Raw genomic sequence first — 25,076 nt, forward strand, 5'->3', positions numbered from 1 at the left:
TGTACCTCTCAATTAATTTTATCATATGTTTGATTTACAATTGAAAATATCTTAAGTTAACGATATCATATCCTCAAAAGAAGTCATCTGGCGCTTAGTCATCACGCAAACATAGAACGGCTTATATTTAAAAAAATATAAAAAACGTTTCAAAATTAAAATAAAATAAAAATCGCATAATACATAATTGCTGATAGGTATCTAAGCTATCTTATCATTGAAAAACAATAAATGTGCTGTTTTCGGCCCAAATTTCATTTCTTACTCCAGTCTTCATTGAATCAATATATTGGATCACAAAATTACAAATCAACAAATTTATTTTTAGAAACTGTTGCAGGAATAAGTGATGTTTAAATAGATACCATAAATTCCAACAATAGTTCTTTTCATTTTCAATTACATAAAAAACAAACTTGGTATACTTTCATTTGCCCCTCAGTTGAGATTGTTGAATCGAGCCGTGCTGAAGACACACGGATATGGTGCTGACAAATCTAGAAACATAATCTGGTCGAATCTAGATTCGAACCCACAATCATAGGTTTCTGGTGTGCCCAAGGGACGCAACGCTGCACAACGAATTACGGCGCCTTGGATGACTGGGCCACCCGTGCTTGGAACAAGGAATAAAAGAGCACAGTCATGACACCATAAGAGTCACCAAGATACACATTACATGCATCAACTACTTTGTTACGGTTGCTGAAAGTAATAACTGCACTTTTGATTGCATTATATTTAAGCCGCCACCTATTTGCATACCAGTGACCTATTTGTAACAGTCTTTACAACCAAGCTGGAGTGCTACATTCTCGTGGTGTCCTGTGCAAGAAGATTGACACACGGATATCTTAATCCAAAGTTAAAATTCGCAAAACAAATCTTTAATGGAGAAATGAAAAACATATGTACTTTATATTTTCCAATAGAAAAAACGACATTTGTCCTGTCTGATTAAAGGCTACAATCAGATTTTGTTCTTTTTATATGGACGATTCCATCCCCAAGTGGAGGTTATAGTTTTGTTGTGCACTTAACCAGAAATGTTATAATCTAGAACAGGGTGTCAGTTTGTCAACGGGCACATTCTAATCTGGCCTTTCGCCCAAGAGAACTTAAAGGACAATTATCCTTATTTGACGATATAAATACCTAATTGGATAAGAGCTCAATTGAGGAAATACTGTTTCACCCTGAAGTACAAGGTTGCATGTCAGCAGAGGAGGGAGACATACAAAACATGGCGGACCTCGAGAGCAAGGAAGTTACAGGTCCAAGCACCGTAGTTGCAAAAGAAGAGCAACCCCTTCAAACTACCCAAGAGTCTACTGCATCGGAACCCGCAGTGTCTACTCATGTAACTAGCTTTGAATTCAAGGAACAGGCAGTTGTTTCACAAGGCATGGAGCGGGGCCATTGGGCCTGTAATGCAGAGTTTATTATGGCCGCGTTGGCCGTCACCACAGATTACAGTCTCATTTGGAGGTTCCCCTTTTTGTGTTACATGAACGGAGGAGGTGAGTGCCCAAATTGTACTGCTCATGTTTATATCTTTCTCGGCTCGGGGAACATTGCAGATTATAAAGATGCCAATCCTTCACTTACTTCATTCATTCATGTGGACACGTAGGCAATATTAAGTTTCTGACGGATATGAAGCTTCCAATACATAGGTATGTAGGCAGTATTCCGGTACTTACAGGTAACACCATAGACACGATTAAGGTATATATTTCTATGTAGACATGTACATAATATCAAGTATTATGTAGAAATTTACATAATATCAAGGAATATGTAGAAATGTACATAATATCAAGTTATATGTAGAAATGTACATAATGTCAAGTAATATGTAGAAATGTACATAATGTCAAGTGATATGTAGAAATGTACATAATATCAAGTAATATGTAGAAATGTACATAATGTCAAGTAATATGTAGAAATGTACATAATGTCAAGTAATATGTAGAAATGTACATAATGTCAAGGAATATGTAGAAATGTACATAATATCAAGTAATATGTAGAAATGTACATAATATCAAGTTATATGTAGAAATGTACATAATATCAAGTAATATGTAGAAATGTACATAATGTCAAGGAATATGTTGAAATGTACATAATATCAAGTAATATGTAGAAATGTACATACTATCAAGGAATATGTAGAAATGTACATAATATCAAGTAATATGTAGAAATGTACATAATGTCAAGGAATATGTAGAAATGTACATAATGTCAAGTAATATGTAGAAATGTACATAATATGAATAAAGACCACAAAAGGAATACATATTAAGCCACTTACATATATGAATGTAAACAATATTTAATGAATTTAAAGTGTTTGAAAGGAGACAACATTAATGTTCTTACATTTTATAATGTAGACATATTAGACTTCATACACGTAGAAATGTACACACTGTTGCTAAACAAATATGTAGACGTTGGAATATGTTGGAATATGTACGAAGCGACAAAATTCGTTTCATAATCACAGGAAGTTTCTGCTACAAACAGAGTACTTTATACGATTCCGACTATATCATAAACATGAGTTTAGGAATCACTATCATATCGGGAGGATACCAAGTTTTCGCGACACCCGTGACAAATACATGCAAAGGCAGAGTATATAAACGTAAGGATGTAGTTAATATTAAGATAGGTTACATGTAGGCATGTAGTCAATACGTAGTTACTCACGTGAAATAATTCTGGCAGAATTAGTGAGTGAGTGAGTATGGTTTTACGCCGCTTTTAGCAATATTCCAGCAATATCACGGCGGGGGACACCAGAAATGGGCTTCACACATTGTACCCATGTCGGGAATCGAACCCGGGTCTTCGGCGTGACGAACGAACGAACGCTTTAACCACTAGGCTAACCGTCCGCCCCGGCAGAATAAGTCCTTACATACAGGTATGTAGATAATAATTATGCACGTTGGGCATGTAATCATAATCAAACTACCTATATTTGGGAGTCGTGTGCCCTAATTAATCTCAGCCAATATTTACTGTTTTTCATATACAACGGAGAGTGGTATCATTTCCCGTGCGAAAGGCCAGTTCATACCTTATTACACTCCAACATTTAAATATGCTTTTACATGCTAATTGATCCACGGTTTTGATCGTGCCATACTGTTGGACACCCGATACACAATAGAGAAGTATTAGTTGAACGTGTGTCCTTGGAAATAGCCCGGCAAATTTTACTTAGTGACATGATCATATGCACGTGAGATCATTAGCTGAAGTAGCTATTCAGATGGGCGTGATCTGAGGATGATATACAAGAAACTATTATGCCCAGATTAGAGCTTGGACGAGTCGGAATTTACTACCCGGGTACCCACCCCCCTATTACTCGACCCTACCCGGATACCCACTGTAGGTCTCAAGAGCATTTTATTTACCATAGCACTGGCAAAACGTAGATACATGTATTAAACAATCTGGTCATGCATACACTGAAGTTGACTCAAGTTATATCTTTATTCAATGATATGAAAAGTCAGAAGGAATGGGTGCATAGTCAGAAAGAAATGAGAACATTTGTGACTTGTAGTGTAACCACAGAGTTCTAGATACCTTCCATCACGTGACTAACCACGGGTCCGAGTAGTCCTGTGGATACCCGGGTCCTACTCAGTACCCACCCGACCCGGGTAACCGAGTTACCCGTCCCAGCCCTAGCCCAGATGCTTATAACCTTTCACAACGTAAACAGGTTATCCCTTTAAGATCCATGTTTACTGTGAATATACCGTTAGACCTCAGTTATCTGCATATGACTGCATGTATGGAATTGCGTGTACAGTTTTATAATCGTGTACCAAAAGCTACTATAGCTTCAACGGCCAATAGCTGCACTGGTGAAGTACTTCCAGGCTGCGCATGTGAGGAGGACCTGGTTTACAAGATTTTGTCACTGTGCAATAGAAAGGCCCATGTTGTTTTGTTGGCAGTGCTAACGTACTTATCACAGGCATCGTGTAGTACGTGGAATGTGATTCTCGTCTTTCATCTGCGGGTTCATGTCAATTACAGATGACCTTATCATTAATTACATGGTAGTTGCCGATTACGACTGTTAAACTCACCGGGGCTAATGGTAACTTACTGGCTTCTCAGGGTTACTCTAATATTAATAGTGTTGTGCTTATTGCTCATAAAATTATTTCAAATTATTATTAGTTCTCCCAATTGGCTAGCTATTTGTTGAGTGTTTCATCGCCTGTTGTAGGGTCAACATTTTTCCACTGCATAAGGGTCCGGTCATTTAATACGGTTAGGTGGGGGTGGGGGTGGGGTATGTGTGTGTGTGTGGGTGTGTGTGTTTGTTGGTGTGAGTGTGGGTGTGGTATGGTGTGGTGTGGTGTGGTGTGGTGTGGTGTGGTGTGGTGTGGTGTGGTGTGGGTGTTGGTGTGAGTGGGTGTGAGTGTGTGTGTGAGTGTGTGTGTGAGTGAGTGAGTGTGTGTGTGTGTGTGTGCGCGTGTGTGTGTGTGTGTGTGTGTGTGTGCGCGCGCGTGCGTGCGTGTGCATGTGTATGTGTGTGTGCGTGCGTGCGTGTGTGTGTGTGTGTGTGGTGTAGGTGTTGGTGTGGGTGTGGGTGTGGGTGTGGGTATGGGTGTGGGTGTGGGTATGGGTGTGGGTGCGTGCGTGTGTGTGTGTGTGTGGTATGGTGTTGGTGTTGGTGTGGGTGGGTGTGGGTGTGGGTATGGGTGTGGGTGTGGGTGTGGGTGTGGGTGTGGGTGTGATGGTGTTATTTCGGTTACTGCTTCAAGGCACATCTTTGCTCTCTGAAAGCAGGAACTGGACCATTTTTCATTTTATAACACAATGTTTTAGGACATCAAACATGCTCTGAATACACAATGCCATTTAGAAAGTGGTCAAATGTAACAAATGTTATATTTGGGATAACACTTTCTTAGTAAAGTACAGATTCCCGTCCGGGATTCGAACCCACACTTGCCAGAGTGAGGCACCTAATCGCCAGCACACAAAGTCAGTGATCTTACCAACTCAGCCACCGAGGCTTCCACAAAAAATGAAAGTCGTCAAAATCGTAACAACTGCTGGGACAGTATTATGCCGTTATTGCGACAATATTCTGATTTATCCGAGAACTTATTAATTGATGTTATATACATCACTGTGTACATTTGTAGATAATTGTATTGTTGGATGACGGAGGACAATGTGTTAAGATAAACATAATTTGACTTAGTAGGATTCACGACGGTCAAGAACATTTGGAAAATTACTCCTGCAGTTTTGAAATTCTACATTTTGACAAGAAAAAAAGAAAGCTGAAGTTACAAGTGAGGTTTTGGGCATTTTATTTAAAAATTAAAATGCTGAATTACGAGAGCGACTTTGATCTTTTGACTTTTTACGCCCAACGCAATCTGTTTCGTGGGATAATCAAGACTAATTAGTCTCTGGCCTTGACGTTCTACATAATTCTTCAAACAGAGTGTTAAAACTTGGAACACAATATCTATGTTGAGCTTTTGATGTCTTATTCTCAATAATATTGAAAGCTGAATTGTCAAACGTTAGCGGACACCATATCCGATTTCGCCGAAGTGGTAAACTTTTACCCCCCGCGTTCATCAAACTGAAACGATGTTACATAACCCACTCACTCACTCTGTCACTGTGTCCTACTCCCCAGTTGTCTTCATGATCCTGTACGCCATCTTTCTCCTTCTGATCGGAGTCCCCATCTTCTACATGGATCTAAGTCTGGGGCAGTTCTGCGGCAGAGGCCCAGCCCACATCTGGAACTTCAGTCCACTCCTCAGAGGTAAGGTCACACTTAAAGAGGCACAACCATTGTATAAAACACATGTACCATCTACACTCTCATTGTCTGGTAAGCATTATTTCAAGAAACACATGTGCCATCTACACTCTCATTATGTGGTAAACATTATTTCATGAACCACATGTACAATCCACACTCTCATTATGTGGTAAACATTATTTCATGAACCACATGTACCATTCACACTCTCATTATGTGGTAAGTATTATTTCATGAAACATGTGTACCATCTTCACTCTCATTATCTGGTAAGTATTATTTCATGAACCACATGTACAATCCACACTCTCATTATGTGGTAAACATTATTTCATGAAACACATGTACCATCATCAATCTCATTATCTGGTAAGCATTATTTCATGAAACATATGTACCATCTATACTCTCATTATCTGGTTAGCATTATTTCATGAAACAAAATGTACCATCTTCACGCTCATTATCTGGTTAGCATTATTTCATGAAACACATGTACCATCTATACTCTCATTATCTGGTAAGCATTATTTCATGAAACATGTGTACCATCTTCACTCTCATTATCTGGTAAGCATTATTTCATGTAACATGTGTACCATCTATACTCTCATTATCTGGTTAGCATTATTTCATGAAACATGTGTACCATCTATACTCTCATTATCTGGTAAGCATTATTTCATGAAACATGTGTACCATCTTCACTCTCATTATCTGGTAAGCATTATTTCATGAAACATGTGTACCATCTTCACTCTCATTATCTGGTTAGCATTATTTCATGAAACATGTGTACCATCTATACTCTCATTATCTGGTAAGCATTATTTCATGAAACATGTGTACCATCTATACTCTCATTATCTGGTAAGCATTATTTCATGAAACATGTGTACCATCTATACTCTCATTATCTGGTAAGCATTATTTCATGAAACATGTGTACCATCTATACTCTCATTATCTGGTAAGCATTATTTCATGAAACATGTGTACCATCATCACTCTCATTATCTGGTAAGCATTATTTCATGAAACATGTGTACCATCTATACTCTCATTATCTGGTAAGCATTATTTCATGAAACATGTGTACCATCTATACTCTCATTATCTGGTAAGCTTTATTTCATGAAACACATGTACCATCTACACTCTCATTGTCATGAAAACAAATCTGACAATACATCAGAATCATATTTTGTTAATTATATAGCAATATGAAGTGTTGAATGTGATTGGGAATATATAATAATGGCGGCTGGATATGTTTTTGATGAGAGAATAGAGATACTTGATAAGTGTTAGTGTGAGGCTTCAACTGTATAAACCTTTGTTGAAAATTTAAATTCGAGTACACATGCTTACCAGTGAGGTGAAGTGAGGTGAAATTGGGTTTAACGTCGCGTCCAAGATTATTGCACTTATATAGCGACGTGCATTCACGTGTATGTGTGTGTGTGGCTGCTTGTACTAGTCCGGACTGATGCCGATTTATAGTGCTAGCTCACTGAGATACCATGCCGCAGTTTAACATGAATACCCCACTCAGACACAGTATACTGACTCCGAGCCGACCAGTCCTTGTTTTAGCCCCTTAATGCCGAGCGCCATACAGGGTAACAACAAGTACAATCTTTTAACGTCTTTTGGTATGACGCGGCCCGGGATCGAACCCTGGACCTTCCGCTCTCCGGGCGGACGCTCTACCACAAGACCACGGAGGCGGTCGCTTACCAGTGAGAACCAGCGCGTTAGTGGAGATCGGACTGCAGGCGATCGTCGCCGACGTAGCATCAGGTTTGCCGCTGTACAAAGCGATCTTAGCGCTAATGTGATCGTAACTCCTATACCTTAACATAGGCTTATGAGGGGCGGTCGGGTAGCCTAGCGGTTAAAGCGTTCGCTCGTCACGCCGAAGACCCGGGTTCGATTCCCAACATGGGTACAATGTGTGAAGCCCATTTCTGGTGTCCCCCGCCGTGATATTGCTGGAATATTGCTAAAAGCGGCGTAAAATCAAACACACTCACTCACTCACTAATATAGGCTTATGACGGTCGTAGCGCTAAGGTTGGTTTGAACAAGGCACCCTGATCATTAATTGATATCGCAATATCTATACTTTAGATATTGACCCGTGAAGATCCGGGGTAGAATAGGTCTTCAGCAACCCATGCTTGCCGCAAAATGCGACTATGCTTGTCGAAAGAGGCGACTAACGGGATCGGGTGGTCAAGCTCGCTGACTTGGTTGATGCATGTCATCGATCCAAAGTTCGTGGATCGATGCTCATGTTATCAATCACTGGATTGTCTGGTCCAGACTAGATTATTCACAGATCGCAGTCATACAGCTGGAATATTGCTGAGTGCGGCGTTAAATAACAAACAAACAAACTTCAGATATTAAATACATATGAAGCGAAATGAATTTGTATTCGGTCTTCTGTAGATTTCACAAATTCAAGTTTGCAAACTACCTTTGTTTTGTCTGTTCCAGGCTCACCTCTCATTGTTGAGCAGGTATTTGACATTTTTAATAAAAAATACAATCAGTCTGTGAATCATCTATTTTCTGGTGAAGGTAACGACTGGGTGATTTAGTGATGTATGTCTCCTATACGTTGCATGTATTATCTCGTCCACATAATTAGGCACATTCATTCATTCATTTTGCCTATTACGCTCAATGGAATCCTTTTCAACGGATAATCGAGTCTGATTCTTCTCTGGCGTTGAGTTTCATAATTCCATCACGTGCTTCGTGACATTTATGTAAACCTCAGATTAAGTGCTCAGTTGTGCTGTCAAATCAAGCTCCAGGTGTACAGTGTATATCCAACACTATTTTACTATTTTTTCGAACCACAATTTGTCATAGGGAGTGTACAAATACGGTCATTGCAGCGCCTATCTATGTGGTGGTCGCTTAGATAAACTGTATTTCTTCCCCGTTAGGGCGGTCGGGTAGCCTAGTGGTTAAAGCGTTCCCTCGTCAAGCCGAAAACCCGGGTTCGATTCCCTACATGGGTACAATATGTGAAGGCCATTTCTGGTGTCCCCCGCCGTGATAATGTTGGAATATTGCTAAAAGCGACGTAAAATCAAACTCACTCACTCACTCTTCCCCGTTACAGGGATAGGTTTGTGTTTGACGGTTCACTACAGGTGCAAGCATGACGCACGCAGGGTCATTGAGATATTCTTCCCGCTCTGTTGTTACGATAAGGGGTGGTTGAAAGTTCTGAGCCTCATTATGATGGACCGAGTTGAGTCAGCTGGTTGATCATTATAATTCAACATAACCCCATCCGAGGTCGACACCATGTTAACATGCCCGCATGGCTGGCTGGCGGAGTTCAGCTCAGATATTTGATGACAGCTCGGTAACCATTTTCAACAACAGAGAATATCTCGTCACTTTGAAGCATGCAGAACTAGGCTGCCTAGGCCCACTTGCATAAAGCGATCTTAGCGCTAAGATGATCGTAACTCCCATACGTTAACATAGGCTTACAATAGTCTTAGCGCTAAGATGATCGTAACTCCCATACGTTAACATAGGCTTACAATAGTCTTAGCGCTAAGATGATCGTAACTCCCATACTTTAACATAGGCTTACAATAGTCTTAGCGCTAAGATGATCGTAACTCCCATACTTTAACATAGGCTTACAATAGTCTTAGCGCTAAGATGATCTTAACTCCCATACGTTAACATAGGCTTACAATAGTCTTAGCGCTAAAATGATCGTAACTCCCATACTTTAACATAGGCTTACAATAGTCTTAGCGCTAAGATGATCGTAACTCCCATACTTTAACATAGGCTTACAATAGTCTTAGCGCTAAGAAGATCTTAACTCCCATACTTTAACATAGGCTTACAATAGTCTTAGCGCTAAGATCACTTGGTGCAAGTGGGCCCTGGTTGTGTATTTGGTTCAAATGCAGTCTGTAAGTATGGACAGCATTGTACTTACCACGTGAAATAGTGTTAAAGGTGTTCTGTACATCCGTCGTAGTAAGGATCAGATCTATTCTCCCACTCCTCGTACATGTCCATGTTTGGGGATAATCGTAATAACATTGTAGTCCCCCCTTTCTGGTACAGGTGCATGTGAATGAGTGAGTGAATTTGGTTTTACGCCGCTTCTAGCAATATTCCAGCAATATCACGGCGGGGGAAACCACAAATGGGCTTCACACATTTTACCCATGTCGGGGATTGAACCCGGGTCTTCGGCGTGACGAGCAAGCGGTTTAACCACAAGGCTAACCGACCGCCCCTACAGGCGTGTGTACGGGCATGAGGTGGTCTTATGAAAATTGGCAAGGGCAAATAGCTGTGGAAATTATATGAATGGACCACTGATTATTAGTGATGACACCAGGTGTTGGCGAGAAGTGTAAGCATGGCCTGCCCGACCGGTAGAACCCAACACATTATTTCAACTGCCATGCGACGTCAGCCAATCCAGCGATCGATGAACCAGAAAATCCAGTGACACGAGTGTACCATTACTGATTTTGTTGAAACTAAATTAATATTAACGATATGTTAATCTTGAATTTTAAAAACCGTGTTCTTATTTTCCTTGTTGCAGGTGGTGCAGATATAGGCAGGGACATGAGTGGTCGTTGTCAAAACTGTATTCTTATTTGCCTTGTTGCAGGTGTAGGCGTGGGAATGGTCGTCGTGAATGCAGTGATTCACCCAATGTATGGCGTCATCCCGTCATGGGGGATGTACTACCTCTTCCAGTCAGGGTCCACCGCCCTGCCATGGTCAACCTGCAGTAACTCCTGGAACACCCCATCATGCGTCGAAGGTCAAACCCTACCCTTTAATGCGAGTGGAAACTCCTACGTGTTTGGTAGCCCGTCGACCCCTGGGCTAGAATACTTTAAGTAAGGCACTTAAACAGTTGGAAAAAAATCACACAAAAAACAGGCATATGAATGCCGACTTGGTTTATCGGCAATATTCTGTATTATGATTTCGAATAAATATTTGCACAATGTAGACATCTTCAGTATCATGGTATTGTTTTCATTTAGAAGTATTCATTTGTGGATATAGATGTGCAGAGTTGCGTCCCTTAGCCATGTTAGGATCCGAAATTTGTGGTTTAGAATCCTAGATTCACCATTATTATTATCCTTGGCCTTCAGCACTAGTCCCGTGGTAGTTGGTATCCTTTGTGTTATAAAGTGTCGAACAGCAAGGACATGTTTGTGTCAACATTTTTTATTTCTTCCCCAATTAATCTGACACGACGTGATATAACTGAAATCTTGTTTGAGGCAGCTTTCAATCCTTTGTAACTCGTTCACACATCAAGATTAAAACTGTGTTACCGGTGTCAAGCTTCACATATTTCCACTGGCGACCTTTCCCATCTCAGCCTTCACGTCAATGCCTTCTGTTCAGAAACGCTTATATAACATTAATTTTGATGTTTAGAGGATTTTCATAAGATACTCCTTTCCCAACAAGGTATGTTTTTATTTAAAACATTAAAATGTTGAATATACAGTTATCCGAACAACGTGGTCACTGTGTATATGTTGATGTCATCTTTATTGATGAGTGAATGGCTTGCTTTAAAGGTCAAGGTCATAACAACATAAATTAACTTTGAAAACTGCCCGTGACGCAAATAACAAATGACGAGTATATGCATATTCACCTAACTAGGCATACGTGACCGCTTAGGCAAGATCTACAGTTGATCTCTTTTTGACCATCTTTGGGCTTTCAGTTCTATTTATTCTTCATTATCAATGACCATTTTATAGAAGCAAACTATACATTTCATAGGATTGTTAGCTAATATTGCAGTAACACTTCATTTTAAGGGTAGAAAAAATGACATATTACTGCAAGATATTTCGAAATTAGATTTAACCTAATATATTTATTTTCATTTATCTACCTACACTGTAAAAAAGTATATTATCGCCTTTATTTTTTAATTTCTTTTATATACAGAATGATAGTCAGATCACACTTTGTCTCCAGCGGAGAGGAGCATTTTAACATAGATTTTAGATGGCGGTTTGTGTGTGTGTGTGTGTGCGTGCGTGCGTGCGTGCGTGCGTGCGTGCGTGCGTGTTCGTTTTCACCTTATTTGAATCTTGCAACATGCAGGTATATTTATGTAACCTCATTAGATAATAAAATGAAGATGTGTTTATTTCCTTTATATTGCAGTAATCGAGTCTTGCAAATTTCCTCTGGAATCGAAGACCCCGGGGGACTTCAGTGGGAGCTGGTCGGATGTAGGTTCGGCACCGTGGTTCTCATATTTGCTGCTTTGTTCTGGGGAGTTAAGGTTATTGGAAAGGTATGTACGTTACATTAGTTATTTGCACCCACAACATAGCACGCGTGGCTTGTTGAATGACAAGGATGGGACCAACACATTGTACTCGTGTGGGTCATCCAACCCAGGCGCATCTTCCAAAGGCAAGAGAGGTAACTGACTATAAAAGTCCAGTTTCCACCCTTGCCGAACTAGGCTGGTATTGTGGAGTTACATTTTGGCTGGACTAATGAGTCTGTGCATAGTCCGATCAAAACCGCGCACCGAAATCGAATTCCGGTTCGTAAACCGTCGTGCAGATTTCGGTCGATTGCAGGATTTGCAAAGTATGTGCACCGCCAACTCGTTGTCAGCAGATATTTTTCAAATCTTTTCATGTTTTTAATTAATGTGCTCGCGTGATTTGATGCATTTCGCGATGTAAGACCCGTTTTATCACAATATAGATCTTGATTATCGATCAGATCGTCCTGACTGGGCGCCACCATTTTGTGTGAAGTGATACGAGAGGTGGAATCTGATTGGTCCATGGAGAGGCTTAGAAGGGCCATCACTAGAAACAGCCATTGGTGGCGCTACGATCGAGCCCAGTAATCCCAGCCTAGTTCGGCAAGGGTGGAAACTGGACTTTTAAAGTCAGTTAACTCTCTTGCCTCGGGAAGATGACCCAGGCGATGATCACCCTGGGATTGATTGTTGTTGCAGACAGGATATTTTCTTCAGTCACTGCGTCAAGATATACACCTTTTCCTCTGACATGGAGCCTAACAATAAAGTTTGTATTAAACGCAAGAAGGTCCGTTGTTCACTATAGACTGACCGTCTCTCCAGGTGGTGTTCGTCACGGTGCCACTCATCTTCGTCCTCCTTCTGACACTGTTTATAAGAGGCATGACGTTACCCGGATCACTGGAGGGTATAAGGTACCTCCTCTATCCCTCCTTGGGGCGTCTTTTGTACAAAGAGGTAAGGTTTGCTTTACGTGTTTACATGAGTGTAGTTTTACGCCGCTTTGAACAATATTTCAGTTAAATCACAAAAAGAAAAAGTGTCTCAGACATTTGTTTATTTGAACTCTGGTTAAACTCGAGGATAACAATTTAGACGAACTTTAGATTCGAACGCACAATCAGCGGATCCAAACATAACTTAGGAAGAGCAACCCTGTTGCGCACCCCTAATTTTAAGCCATCTGTATCGTGAACGTGTCAACCCGTCACTCTATTATGTTTCATTTTCACGTCATGTCTTGTGAGACTTTGCTTGCCGTAAGTGGCGACTAACGCGATTCGGGTGATCAGGCCCCCTGACTTGGTTGATGCATGTAATCGTATCCCAAGTTCTTTGATCGATGCTCATGATGTCAATCACTGGATTGTCTGGTCCAGACTCGTTTATGTAAAGACCGCCGTCATGAAGGTGGAAAACAAAACAAACAAACATGTCTTGTAGAGTGTGCACCCCACCCACCCCTTTTCACAATTGTGGTTCCTGTCTGGTACCAGATCACATGAAGACACAGAGAAAGGCGTTGTCATGTTACATGTTTCATATTTTACACTGGTTAGAAGAAACACGTGGGGCGAAGGGCTAGCAGTGGTTAAAACGTTCGCTCGTAACGCCGAAAACGGGCTCTACATGTTATAAAGGTGAAGCCAATTCTGGTGTCCCCTGCTGTGATATTGCTGGAATATTGTTAAATATAACTCTACAGTTAATTAATGATCGATAAACGTTTGTTGACCTTTTTCATATACATGTAATTCATCATACCATCTTCAGTTGTTTCATGAGACTATATTTCCATTCAGACGTGGAGCTCTGCATTTCTCAGTGCAATGTATACAACAGGGATGGCAACAGGCATCATCAGCACTCTGGCAAGCTACAAACGCTTCACCTCTTCAGCACTGAGGTCAGCTGTATTTTCATCAGTTGAAGCTTACCCTGCGACCGCCTCCGTGGTCTAGTGGTAGAGCATCCGCCCGGAGAGCGGAAGGTCCGGGGTTCGATCCCCGGTCGCATAATACCAAAAGACGTTAAAAGATGGTACTTGTTGTTATCCTGTCTGGCGCTCGGCATTAAGGGGCTAAAATAGAGACTGGTTGGCTCGGAGTCAGTATACTGTGTCTGAGTGGGGTATTCATGTTACACTGCGGCATGGTATCTCAGTGAGCTAGCACTATAAATCGGCATCATTCCGGACTAGTACAAGCAGCTTCACACACACACACACACACACACACACACACACACACACGGGCATGCGCGTAGCTATATAAGTGCAATAATCTTGGACGCGACGTTAAACCCCATTTCAACTTACCTAGGCGTCACCAAAGAGGGCTGAACACATGAATATCACATTTCTATAACATGTTTTACATGTCCATGATACCCGTTTGAAATTCGAAAAGGCAACGTCATAAGCACGTGTTTTGGGGAATCTCAAGTAACAACTTCATTACTTGATCCATGGGGTATATTCCACTAAATGTGGCGACAATAGATATATTTGCATTTTTAATCTTCAAAAGTTCTGGACAATATGCAAAAAAGTGAAAGCAAATGTCATATTAAGGTTACCGAGAAACAAAATGTGAGATGTTGGACTCCAAAGAACGATTTGTGTTCCGCTCCTTTCTGATCTGTTTCGTTATGCTTACGAGTTGGAATATCTGTTCGGATTGGCGTAATCAAAACAAAGGAATTTGGACAAGAAGATACAGCTCCAGGTATATCGACGACCTGATATTGTTCAATATTGGTCAATTAGTCACTTACTTGTCACTGATTTACTCACCTGAGCCAGAAATAAATGATCCCGTGAAACCCTTCATTTAGATCTATGCAGAAAGATTCAGAGGCACTAAAAACTATCCAAGACAAGAGGGGACTTCAACTTTCCACTTATGTCGAGCAATATTCCTGCAGCTCCAGTTAACAACTCTTGAGGTAAAATCGAGCATGCTCTTTCTACCCAGATTTGAAAGAGCGTCATACGATTCTTGCTCAAAAGTTGTTTGATCAAGGTTACAACATTCAAGTAAAGCTTTCATAACGTTTAAGGGTAGGCATGTGGAGGACATTAACAATCTGAGGCATCACTGACAAGAATGATGTCCGATGCAATTCCCTATTTGACTTCTACCATATGTTCCGACTCTTGCTCAAAAGTTGTTTGATCAAGGTTATAACGTTCAAAGCCTCAGTAAAGTTTTCCAAATTTGAAGTGACAAAGTAATGTCCCATGCAATTCCCTATTTTGACTTGTACCATACGTTTCTTTAGACGAACAATAAGCTTGCAGTTGCATGTGTCTGTGACAGGTGCCATCGGTGGGGCAGGATACGCTTACCTTGTCGCGAACACCTGATATCAGCACTATCTTATAGTGGTTGAAAAACACATGCTTATGATATAGCGGGAATCGTACATCGGACTCTATTTTAGCAGATAGTTCAAATTAATATGGGAAGGGTTTTGTGGCTTTTATTTGTAAAATATACAGCCCCCATGTCGACGTCTTGGTCCCATGTGTCTGATACTTGGCCAGTCGTTACGATGACTGAATCTGCCATTCTAAAATATAAGTAATAATGCAAAACACACCATATCAATATGAAGGTAGTTACACACATCCTCACATTTAATTGATTTAGTTTTATGAACAGGTTTTATCAATGACATAGCAATTGATCCACCACGACTTCTATTGCTTTCAGACATCCTTTACAGTTAATTTAATTAATTTGATTAATTTATTTTTGAACAGGCATTCTCATTGGCATACGAAATGATCCATCACGGCTTTTGTTGTTTTTAGAGACTCCTTTATAGTGTATGGTGTAACGCTGGGCCTGGGTATTGTTACCAGTGTTATGATGTTTGGCTTCTTCGGGGCTCTTGCACAGATTAAAGGTGTGGGGATAAATGAAGTTGTAGCTTCGGGTAAGTTTTGCAGATGCATCGTATATTGTTTGTGAGATAGTGAGTGAATGAGTGAGTAAATAGGGTTATTATCAAATTATTATCATACTCTCGGTTACATCACTGGGTAGGAGGGGCACCCTAGGTCCTAGAGGCCAAGACCATGGATCATAATCAATGTCAATCTGAGAACATGACTCCAAGTCATCGGATCCTCCTGCAAGTTGCACAGGTTGATGCGGTCAGATGCCACATTCAGTCTATTGTAACAATCATATCTCACAAGAACGAGTGCAGTTTCCTCTGTGTATCTACACATACGAGTTTAGAATTTCATCTAACATGAATCAATCTTTCTCACATCCCTTTTTCTGTACTTTTTATTATTTTATTTTACTTATTATATTTTATTACAGGTCCAGGAGCAGTGTTCGTTGCAATGGCGGAAATGATTGCACATCTTCCAGTACCCAACTTCTGGAGCTTTATATTTTTCTTCATGCTCCTTTTGATGGGAGTCAACATACAGGTACAGCATATACCCGATACCACACTATGAACACATACTAATCCACGTGTGACTGGTGTGGTGCTAATGTTCTAATCAGTATTCACTACAACCGTTTCTGTAAAACTGCAACTGGAAGAACCACTCGTTCACGCTTGTTTAATATTACAGGTAACGAGTTTACGTCGCAAAAGCAATTACTCGTAGCTGCTGTCACTCACACATTTACATTTTCGACATCTCATCTAAAATTACAAGGCTCCTAAATCTGAAACTGTGTATGAATGAATCAAACTATATCATGGCGCTCACAGAATTCTGATCCGATTTTTAGAATGGCAGTCGCGACAGTGATATTGAGCGGGCCTTCTTCTTTTGAATTACTGAGCTATTTATCCGTGTATGATTATGAAAATTGACATGTTTGTTGTTGTTGTTGTTGTTGTGTTGTTTAACGCCGCACTCAGCAATATTCCAGCTATATGACGGCTGTACATAATCGAGTCTGGACCAGACAATCCAGTGATTGATGCCATGAGCATCGATCCACGCAATAGGGATACAATGACATGAATAAACTAAGTCAGCGAGCCTGACCACCTGGTCCAGTTAGTCGCCTCTTTTGACAAGCATACTCGCCTTTTACAGGCAAGCATGGGTTGCTGAAGACCTATGAAGACCTATTCCAGCTATGTGACAACTGTCTTTAAATAATCGAGTCCGAAACAGTCAATCCTTTGATTAACGTCATGCACATCGATCCACGAACGAATGAGTCAACCAAGTCAGCGAGCCTGACCACCCGATCCCGTTTTACCGATCGCCTTTTACAGCAAGCATGGGTTGCTGAAGACCTATTCTACCCCAGATATCTTCACGGGTAGATCGTAAACAGGCTGAATCTGGGAATCCAACCCATGTAAGGACGTTAACCCTAAACACGGGATTTCACGGCCTCAGACCACCGGACCACCGTGCCACATATATGTTTACAGAAAAGATGCTAAAATTGTTCATATCCCGTCTTGAACCCACGCAAACGTTACAATGGAGGTTAGACTAGTCATTCATTGTATTCTTGTTTGACCAAAGTCCCTGGTTCGAAATGTTCAATCATGATGTTCCATTTCGCCATACAATACGAGGTGAGGTGAGGTGAGGTGAGGTGAGGTGAAATGGGGTTTAACGTCGCGTCCAAGATTATTGCACTTATATAGCGACGTGCATGTACGTGTGTGTGTTTGTGTGGCTGCTTGTACTAGTCCGGATTGATACCGATTCATAGTGCTAGCCCACTGAGATACCATGCCGCAGTTTAATATGAATACCCCACTCAGACACAGTATACTGACTCCGAGCCGACCAGTCCTTGTTTTAGCGCCTTAATGCCGAGCGCCAGACAGGGTAACAACAAGTACCATCTTTTAACGTCTTTTGGTATGACGCGGCCGGGGATCGAACCCCGGACCTTCCGCTCTCCGGGCGGACGCTCTACCACTAGACCACTGAGGCGGTCACATACAATACGAAGATATACAGGTAACACTGCGAATCTGTTTCAGGTCCTTGGTGCAGAGGTTGTAATAACGGCAGTGCTTGATAGTTTGCCTCGCCGATCTCGGCTGATAAGACTCGCCATCACCGCAGCCATCTGTGGCGGTTCCTTCCTCTTAACCCTTCCTTACCTTGCCAAGGTAAGGCTAAACTCCTCACAGCAACCTTTTATCTAACGTTTAGCAATGAAGTAACTTTAAATGCAATATATATATCCACTTAAACGAATACGTAATTTCTTTGACATGATACCAAGTCTATTAATTCTTAAATCTGTATTATGGCATATCCCTGCACGAATTTGATTTTGCAGTATACAAAATGCAAAATACATTGTCAGCTCACCTTACTGAAAGTTATGTTTTGGCCTATTTGCCAGTCTTCCGTCGAAACCCTAATCTTCTCTAGAGAAACATCAGCCTCGATTGTCCCACGAAACAGATTCCATCGGGTGTAAAAGTTAAAATGGAGGTGAAAGTCATATGAATGGATCACTGAAAATCCAACCACAGCATGGACGAATATGAGCACCACACTGACCCTTTTTGCAAAATGTATTAATATTATTTTGTATTTGAGGAGTAAGAAATGAAGTTTTACATGTGTGCTCCGATGTTTGCGATTATTTAAATTTTGACCTTATTTGACCATTACACTTTGACCTTGCTCCTTAATACCCTCTGCCCTTATCGGTAAACAACTGATGCAGTAGGGAGATTATTCCATAGCAAGATATGGGAATGAGAGGGAGGAATTGCTATACACACCAATATTTCACTGCTTATCAATGCAAACGCACAGCAACGCCTTGTTTATGGTGCAACTATCTTAAGCAGGAGACTACCATATAGGTAAAATAGATCATCACCCTTTACATTTCATTTGATGACATCTCATGTATTTGGATATTATTTTCTTTTTCAGTGTGACACGAATTATCGAACAGAATTAATTGTCCGGGAAATATACTTTAAAAAATACTTTAGATTGTGGAGAGAAAAAAGTCTCTCACAAAATTAATTTTGATTTAGACTCACAGTTTTAACTTAAAATAAATCTGGTTTTTAGTTGTAGATGAAAAATATCTAATCTCCGTACAAAATCCCAATAAATGCTCTTCTGAAGACTTTGTATTTTTAATGATGAAACACTATATTTGTCTTAAAACATAAAATCGATAAATTTCACTTATGGCTTTGTCAGTCATGTAAACAATATATTTTTCAGATCAATCTGATGAGATTACATCGTTATCTTATTGTTATCTTATTATTATTGACACAAAACGTCAAATATTCTCTACTGGATTGAAAATGGCATCCATATACTTTGCACATGCAAAGAGGACAATCGCCAGCGCCTTGTGGTCAAATGAACCTTGTAGTTTCTGCTATGTCAGGCATTCCTATACACCCTGAATATATAACTAAATAATGGAAAATTTGATCTACATCATATACTTCTCGATTCCATACCAAAAGTCATTAGGGGTAAAGTTTCAAAAAGATGCATTGTAGAACATTTATACATGCTTTGTGTATTATCTTTGTTTTTCATTTTCAGGGCGGAGTGTACTTTTTCACTATGGTCGATGTCAGTGTTATGAGGCTTTCTTTCTTTATACTTGGTTTCCTCCAGTTCCTGACAGTCGGATGGATATATGGTATGTGAACTGAAACACGCTTAAGTCACCTCTCGGCTCTTACTGCTGATGGACCGCCTCCGTGGTCTAGCGGTAGAGCGTCCGCCAGGAGAGCGGAAGGTACGGGGTTCGATCCCCGGCCGCGTCATACCAAAAGACGTTAAAAGATGGTCCTTGTTGTTACCATGTCTGGCGCTCGGCATTAAGGGGCTAAAATAGAGACTGGTCGGCTCGGAGTCAGTATACTGTGTCTGAGTGGGGTATTCATATTAAACTGCGGCATGGTATCTCAGTGGGCTAGCACTATAAATCGGTATCAGTCAGGACTAGTACAAGCAGCCCCACACACATACACACAAACACACGTGCATGCACGTCTCTATATAAGTGCAATAACGACGTTAAACCCTATTTCACCTCACCTCACCTTACTGCTGCTGACAGAGGCACTCATAACATAATGTAAAATTTGTTTGTTTGCTTGTTGTTTAACGTCGCACTCAGCAATATTCCAGCTACATGACGGCTGTAAATAATCGAGTCTGGACAAGACAATCCAGTGATTGACATCATGAGCATCAATCTACACAACTGGGATATGATGACATGCATCGGCCAAGTCAGCGAGCCTGACTTCCGTTCCCGTTAGTCGCCTCTTACGACAAGCATCAGTTGCTGAAGACCAGTTCTAACCCAGAATCTTCACGGCTAATACCCTCATTCCACTAAGCGGGACTCTGTGTCGCTCTTACAAATCGGGGGCGGTCGGGTAGCCTAGTGGTTAAAGCGTTCGCTCGTCACGCCGAAGACCCGGGTTCGATTCCCGACATGGGTACAATGTGTGAAGCCCATTTCTGGTGTCCCCCGCCGTGATATTGCTGGAATATTGCTAAAAGCGGCGTAAAACCATACTCACTCACTCACTCACTCTTACAAATCGCCATATATCGCCATTTTGAGCGCTAAGAACTCCAAAAGCGTTAATGGATCGCTTTCAGATCTGTAACTAATCTCCTTGATCGTCAAGGTCGCCGCCTGTGAATTCCCCTGCAGATCAGTAAAAAGATGGTACTTGTTGTTACCCTGTCTGGCGCTCGGCATTAAGGGGCTAAAATAAAGACTGGTCTGAATGCCGTCAGATCGCTACTCGATCGCCGAGATCGCCATCGGAGCGCTACTTGATCGCCAGTCGTATTCAGAGCGCTACTTGATCGCAATGCTCATGGTATCAATCACTGGCTTGTCTGGTCCAGACTCGATTATTTACAGATAAAGCTGGAATATTGCTGTGTGTGGCGTAAAACAACAAACCAACCAACCATAAGTGGACAGAGACAGAGAACCGCTTAAGGTGACCAGGAAAATGCATACACTTGTATTGTATTACCGCTGTAGTCTTATTCAAACGACGTGTAGATGTATTTGTGTAGTGACAACATCGCAGACAACAATAATACCACGGCAAGGAACGTTATATTTCAGGTATGGATCAGTTTAGCAGAGACATCAAGATGATGACCGGTCTACGACCTCCTGTCGTCTTGAAGTTCATCTGGTGTTTCGTACTTCCTCTCCTTATCCTGGTAATGTCAAGAGTGCCTGAGTGAGTGAGTGAGTGTATGGTTTTACGCCGCTTTTAGCAATATTCCAGCATTATCACGACGGGGGACACCTGAAATGGGCTTCACACATTGTACCCATGTCGGGAATCGAACCCGGGTCTTCGGCGTGACGAGCGAACGCTTTAACCACTAGGCTACCCGACCGCCCCCAAGAGTGCCTGAACATTCATAAGGAATTTGTAGTGCACTCAGGATTGTCTTTGATGCTTGATATCTTTGGCGATGTATGTGTCAGAGAGGAGGGTGTATTGGGCTTAAAAATATTAAGGTCTTTTGAATAAATGCGACAAAACCCTTTCCATATAGAAATAGAAATCTATTGTACGATTTTACGATTTCGACTACATGATAGTCTATTGATGTGTACGTGTTTATGAATCACTATCAAATAGTGATGATACTAGGTGTTCGCGAAAGGTGCCACCCATCACAAACACATGCAAAGACAAGTCAATTGTTCACCTGAAAAACCACGGGAACATACGGTACAAGTCAAAATAGGCAATGACATCGGGAATCATTTTTGACACTGATGCGTAAAATTTGGAAATGTCCTCCACATGTCTACTATAAAACTTGTAGTTTGTCAACTCTAACACATCCTGCTAATGACTCATGTTAATATGATTATGCATAAACAAGATTAAAATATATAGATTAGGTAACTAGTTTTGTGTAGCAGCGCCATGTTTTTCTATGTGAGCACACAAAAGGCTTGGCAAGCATGTAAACGTCACAATAAACATTACGACTGTAATATAATTTCTGATGCTATTATCATGCATTACCTTGAGTTCGATAACAACGTTTTATCATAGAGGTTTTATTCATGTTCCTTCATTAAAAGAGTTTTTATGATAAAAATTATCATTTAAAAACGGTAACTGTAACAGCACTTCTCGTCTTTCCTTTCAGTTGTTGTTTTTGCTGTCGCTTATACAACATTACCGGCTTACTTATGAAAGCTACAGTTTCCCCGTGTGGGCTGAAGTGATGGGCTGGTTCATTTCCCTGCTGCCACTCGCACCGATTCCAGTGTTTGTTGTGGTCGCGATCATTTTTACTGGTAATCAGGTAAGATAAAGAGAGAGAGTGGGGGAGAGAGAGAGAGGGGGGAGAGAGAGGGGAGAGAGAGAGTGAGAGAGAGAGGGGAGAGAGAGGGGTAGTGAGAGAGAGAGGGGAGAGAGAGGGGTAGTGAGAGAGAGAGGGGAGAGAGAGGAGAGAGAGAGAGAGAGAGAGAGGGAGAGAGAGAGAGAGGGAGAGAGAGAGAGAGGGGGAGAGAGAGAGAGGGGGAGAGAGAGAGTGAGAGTGAGTGAGTGGAGAGAGAGAGAGAGAGAGAGAGAGAGAGAGATTGCCCAGAGCCGTTGATGTATAAGTACTTTCAGTAAAGTTTAAATCAGTGCATGTAGGTTCGTACGTAACCATTGCTTGGTACGTGAGGAATGTATTCCATTGACTGTATTTTTCTGTATGTTGAATATTCAGCCTCCTATGAGTCCAAAGCCCGACTGGGGCCCAGCTGACCCAGCCTACCAGGCGGAGTATGACAGGCAGAGGTCCCGGAACATAACGCTGACAGAAAGAATTATGGCAGTCTTCAGAACCTGATGTTATCGTTGGTCTTTGAAACGTGTTTTTCTTCATTCTGGATGAACTTAATTTCTTCATAAAGACTTCATATATCTATTTCAATGATAATATCCATAATATTGCATGCAAACACAAAAATAATCATATTTAACACAAATCTGTATTATTTGTTGTGTTAAGTAAACAATGTTGCCTCATTCTGTCACGGATTCTCAATGTTACTGAAAAGAGTCTGTTAATTGGATCAGCTCGTGGGAGTTATTGTCAAGAATTAGGATATCTCCTGTGCTGTTTGTGGAGGTTTGGGCCATGTCAGAGCTCGGTCTCCTGTGTTGGTTGTGTTGATACCTCGAGGCCATGCCAGAGCTCGGTCTCCTGTGTTGGCTGTTGTGATACCTCGAGGCCATACCAGAGCTCGGTCTCCTGTGTTGGTTGTTGTGATACCTCGAGGCCATACCAGAGATCGGTCTCCTGTGTTGGTTGTTGTGATACCTCGAGGCCATACCAGAGCTCGGTCTCCTGTGTTGGTTGTTGTGATACCTCGAGGCCAAGTCAGAGCTCGGTCTCCTGTGTTGGTTGTTGTGATACCTCGAGGCCATGCCAGAGCTCGGTCTCCTGTGATGTAGGTTGTGACACCTCGAGGCCATACCAGAGATCGGTCTCCTGTGTTGGTTGTTGTGATACCTCGAGGCCATGCCAGAGCTCGGTCTCCTGTGATGTAGGTTGTGACACCTCGAGGCCGTGCCAGAGTTCGGTCTTCTGTGTGAGTGCAGGTGAACAGCTTCTCACGCACCACTGAAGTGGAGAAGGGTGTCCTACCTCACCGAGAATCAAGTGACTACTGATAAAATTGATACAGGCCTGGCTCCTTAACACTCCCCTGTTGATAATATTTCAGAATGTTCCTGTCAGCTATTAGGAAATGTGATTTGGAACCTGTTACCAGTGTCTCAGGACAGACGAGGACGTAGTAATGTTTGCTTTTATATAAGTTTACAGTAACAACAGGACATCCACCATGGAACATCCACAGCTGTCTGACTATCGCTTAACTGCGTCATTTGATGTGGTATCCGTAACGTGACAATGTTTGAAGATGATTTGAATTTTGAGCTGTAGTATGTCGTGAGCCTATTGGCGTTGCTGTCTGCTGCTACAATAACTTAAATGCAACCAACAGTCAACATGGGCACTTCAGTATGAACCTGTATCCTTTTCTGTCTTACTGTCCATAGTGTGATAAATTACAGGCATGCATTCATAAACACTGTATGAATAAACCATTTCTGTTCTTGTTCCATTCGTTGTTGTTTCTTTTGGTGTTTTAAGCAGCATTCAGCAATTTTCCAGTTATATAATGTCGGCCTGTAAATAATCGAGTGTGGACCAGACAATCAAATGATTGACATCATGAGCATCGATCTACTCAATTCTGATACGATAACATGCATCAACCACGTCAGCGAGCCTGACCACCCGATACCGTTAGTCGCCTCTTACGATAAGCACAGTCGTCTTTTACGGCAACCATGGGTTGATGAATGCCTATACTTCCCCGGATCTTCACGGGTCACATGTTTAAGGACGTCAACTGTAACTTTCTGCAAAGAAACGACCTCTTTTTATAACTGTTTCACATATATGATTAAATCTAATAAACGAATGTAAGAAGAGGTAAGATTGTTTTTGAGTGGTGTAGTATATATAATAATATTAAGATTTTGACTTCAATCTTCTCCGTAATCGTGACAAGAGGGTGTGAATGGAAGAGGTCCGTTTTGTGACTCCGCTATCATCGGAGAAACACTTTGCCACCAATACCAATGTGAAACTTTAACGTGTAAACCACGATTGTTAGTTTCATTAACAAGGTCAAATTTGAAGTCAACTGTTTGTCTCTGATGTTCCCATTTAACGCCTTCCTAAAATGTGCTAGCAAAGTGACTCGTGTTGTCATTTCATAACGTCAGGTAACACTTTCTTACACAATGTTTAGTAGAAATCGTAATACTAATGGTGTCTCACCGTCCCTCTGGATTCTCGTTGCTAAATCCAAT

The 25,076-nt window shown here is 41.3% G+C and overlaps 1 protein-coding gene across 2 annotated transcripts; it reads left to right on the forward strand.

Moving 5' to 3' along the window:
- The first annotated feature begins 1,059 nt into the window (after nucleotides 1-1,059).
- LOC124148020 (sodium-dependent dopamine transporter-like) lies at nucleotides 1,060-24,314 on the forward strand. 2 transcript variants are annotated; one of them, XR_006863024.2, is made up of 14 exons: nucleotides 1,060-1,520; nucleotides 5,708-5,839; nucleotides 10,521-10,755; nucleotides 12,062-12,194; nucleotides 13,005-13,139; nucleotides 13,985-14,088; nucleotides 16,000-16,124; nucleotides 16,520-16,632; nucleotides 18,174-18,305; nucleotides 19,729-19,828; nucleotides 21,290-21,390; nucleotides 22,345-22,503; nucleotides 22,915-23,645; nucleotides 23,742-24,314. XR_006863024.2 is itself a non-coding variant. In XM_046519330.2 (13 exons), the coding sequence occupies exons 1-13, from the start codon at nucleotides 1,214-1,216 to the stop codon at nucleotides 23,035-23,037; spliced, it is 1,899 nt and encodes a 632-aa protein (XP_046375286.2). In that variant the 5' UTR covers nucleotides 1,060-1,213; the 3' UTR covers nucleotides 23,038-24,314. The 2 variants fall into 2 exon arrangements, 1 of the variants encoding a protein (XP_046375286.2); XM_046519330.2 differs by having other exon boundaries at nucleotides 22,915-24,314.
- The last annotated feature ends 762 nt before the right edge of the window (nucleotides 24,315-25,076 follow it).

Source organism: Haliotis rufescens, unplaced genomic scaffold (genome assembly GCF_023055435.1).
Source record: "Haliotis rufescens isolate VD_foot unplaced genomic scaffold, xgHalRufe1.0.p SCAF_17, whole genome shotgun sequence".
In the NCBI taxonomy this organism is placed as follows: Eukaryota; Metazoa; Mollusca; class Gastropoda; order Lepetellida; family Haliotidae; genus Haliotis; species Haliotis rufescens.